The sequence below is a fragment of the Chenopodium album genome, chromosome 4 (genome assembly GCF_948465745.1).
Source record: "Chenopodium album chromosome 4, dcCheAlbu1.1, whole genome shotgun sequence".
NCBI lineage: Eukaryota > Viridiplantae > Streptophyta > Magnoliopsida > Caryophyllales > Amaranthaceae > Chenopodium > Chenopodium album.
The window spans coordinates 77,758,151-77,760,952 of NC_137837.1; the positions used below are offsets into that span (position 1 = coordinate 77,758,151).

Here is a 2,802-nt window from a genome sequence, read left to right on the forward strand (position 1 = left end):
TATAAAAAGGGTAAGAATGTAATTTTAATTTATTTTGCGGGCGTTAGTTAGATATTCGAGGGCGACGTTTAGCCTTCCACATATAAAAAAGGTAGTTGAGATAAACGGGGCCTCACTCGGCTTTTTCCCCCAAATTTTCAGCTTTTAAAATTTCAAAATTCTATTCAAAACACCATCATCACCGTAATTCTTAAAACCCTCTCATTTTACACTGCATAACAAATTCACAGCAATGCCACCAATTGAAACCCCTTCATCTTCAACCTTTCAATTCTGCTTCCCTCCATTAACAACAATGCCACCAAAACTCGAAACCCCATCATCTTCTTCAACCTCTCATTTCGTCTTCCCTCATGCTAATTCCAACATTACCCCTAACCCATCTAAATTCTTCTCCCCAAAACTCCTCTCCTCTGCTCTTCCCACCACTTCCTTCTTCACCAATTTCACCCTCAAAAATGGCGATCGACCCATCTTCGTCCACCCTTATCTCGTCAAACTTTCTCTCTCCTCACTTTCTCTCTCCTACCCATCTCTCACCTCGTCGTCTTCTTCTATTTCCCAGAATTTCACCCCTGATTTCACCGTCTCCACTTCACAATCGTCTCCTCATTTGGTCTCATCGTTCAGTGACTTGACTGTTACTGTTGATTTCTTGGGTTCTGATTTTAGGTTTTTGCTTGCAAGAGGAAGCCCTTATGTCACTCTAGAAGTTTCTAGACCTTTGCCCCTCTTATTTGCGACGAATTCTGCAATTCAAACTATCTCCTCTTCTTCTTCTCAAACGAAACACAGAATCGAACTTCAAAACAATCAAACTTGGGTTGTTTACTCATCTTCTGAGTTAAATCTGGAAAAACAAGATAATACCCATATCAAAAGTTCAAAATCATTTTCTGGGGTAGTTAGAATTGCAATTATTCCTCAAGAAAAATCAAACAAATTTGAGGAAATTCTTGATTTTCACAACACTTGTTATCCAACAAATGGGGAAGCAGTCTTTTCAACCCCATTTAGTTTGGATTACAAATGGGAGAAAAAGGGGTGGGGTGAATTGTTGATGTTAGCAAATCCATTGCATGTTAAGCTTCTGTCAGTTTATAATTCTGGAGTTAAAGTTCTTGATGATTTTAGGTATAAAAGCATAGATGGTGATTTAGTTGGAATTGTTGGTAATCGGTGGAATTTGAGGGTTGATAATATTCCAATTTCTTGGCATTCAATTAGAGGAATTCCTGAAGAAAGTTACCCAGAAATTGTTACTGCATTATGGAAAGATGTTGGGGCTTTAGATTCGAACCCGATTTCGACAACAAATGTTTATCGCTACAAATGTTTATCGCTATTCAATGCAGGTTTCTAGGGCTGCTAGATTGGCTTTGATTGCTGAAGAAGTGAATTGTTTGGAAGTGATTCCAGCAATTAGGAAGTTTTTGAGGGATTCAATTGAACCTTGGTTAGTGGGTTCATTTGAAAAAAATGGGTTTTTATATGATGAGAAATGGGGTGGAGTTGTATCAAAACATGGTTCTGTTGATCCGAAGGCAGATTATGGGTTTGGATTTTACAATAATCATGTTTTTGCATTGGGTTATTTTGTGTTTTCAATTGCTGTTCTTGCAAAAATTGATGTTCAGTGGGGGATGAAATTTAAGAGGGAAGTGTATGCATTGGTAGCCTCTTATATGAGCTTGGGAAAAGGGGAGAAATCTAAGTATACTAAGCTTAGGTCATTTGATGTGTATAAATTGCACTCATGGACTAGGAATTTGAATGATGATTATGAACGGAATTCCGAAAATCCAAGTGCTTCTATCAATGCTTACTACTCAGCTGCACTGTTGGGTAGGGTGTTTGGTGATGATCATCTTGTGGCTATTGGCTCGACACTTGCTTCGTTTGAGATCGAAGCAGCTAAGACTTGGTGGCATGTCAAGGAAGGTGGAGAGGTGTATGAGGGCGGATTTGTTAAGAAGAATAAAATGGTTGGTATAGTTTGGGAGTACACGAGAGAAGATAAGCTGTGGGGCACTGCAGCTGGGAACCGGGAATGTAGGGTACGATTACAAGTTAAGCCACTGATGCCTGCATTAACTGAGATGCTGTTTGCTGATCTTGGATACATTAGAGAGGTCATCGATTGGGTGGCACCGTCTTTGGCAAGAACGGATGTTAGTGATGATTGGAAGAGCTATGCTTACGCATTGGAAGCTATAATTGACTCAAAAAATGCATTGAACAAGGTCCGAAATCTGAAAAGTTTCGATGAAATGAACTCTTTGTCAAACATGCTCTGGTGGTGTCATAACAGAATTGGGAAGCAGGATTATTGTTCTTGGTGTAGAAAAGAGTTTAAAGATTGCTCCTATTGTTGCTATTGCTGCTAAATTGACCTTGTTAATCTTGCAGTATGTTCGAGTTTAATCAGTTTATTAGAGCACTTGTAGACTGTAGTTATTGCTACCATGGTCACCCTTTTGAGTTTTGAGTCTATATGGTTATTTGTGTAGTTTTTCAGACTGTAAGTCAATCGAGCTCTTGCAGGTTTTGCTACCTCTTGAAAATTAGTTATCATAGGGTATCTGGAGCTCTATTTTTGGCTTTGGCTAATAATGAACACTATGTTATGTTTGTGCTCCCTAGTTTGTGGTAAATCAAATCTCTTCTAGTAAAGAATTTCTTGGTTAGTGTAGTTCTCTGTTTTTAATTAGCTTTATAAAATATAAATTTGCTTGTTGTGAATGGAATACTCCATATTCAAGTTGTTTGAGCTCTTGTAGTCAAGTGTTTAGGCAAACTCTA

The 2,802-nt window shown here is 38.4% G+C and overlaps 1 protein-coding gene across 1 annotated transcript; it reads left to right on the forward strand.

The window, feature by feature from the left end:
• Positions 1 to 232: 232 nt before the first annotated feature.
• LOC145628261 (glucan endo-1,3-beta-D-glucosidase-like) lies at positions 233 to 2,568 on the forward strand. The gene is made up of 4 exons (XM_081680559.1): positions 233 to 1,279; positions 1,356 to 2,259; positions 2,312 to 2,408; positions 2,511 to 2,568. Exons 1-4 carry the CDS (start codon positions 233 to 235, stop codon positions 2,566 to 2,568), a joined length of 2,106 nt encoding a protein of 701 aa, XP_081536685.1.
• The last annotated feature ends 234 nt before the right edge of the window (positions 2,569 to 2,802 follow it).

What these genes read in the sequence shown, in the direction of transcription:
- LOC145628261 (XM_081680559.1), top strand. Translation starts at nt 233, where the DNA reads ATGCCACCAATTGAAACCCCTTCATCTTCAACCTTTCAATTCTGCTTC. An exon ending in TTACTGCATTATGGAAAGAT is followed by an intron (nt 1,280 to 1,355) that starts GTTGGGGCTTTA and finishes TATTCAATGCAG; the next exon opens with GTTTCTAGGGCTGCTAGATT. An exon ending in TTGACCTTGTTAATCTTGCA is followed by an intron (nt 2,409 to 2,510) that starts GTATGTTCGAGT and finishes TTATTTGTGTAG; the next exon opens with TTTTTCAGACTGTAAGTCAA.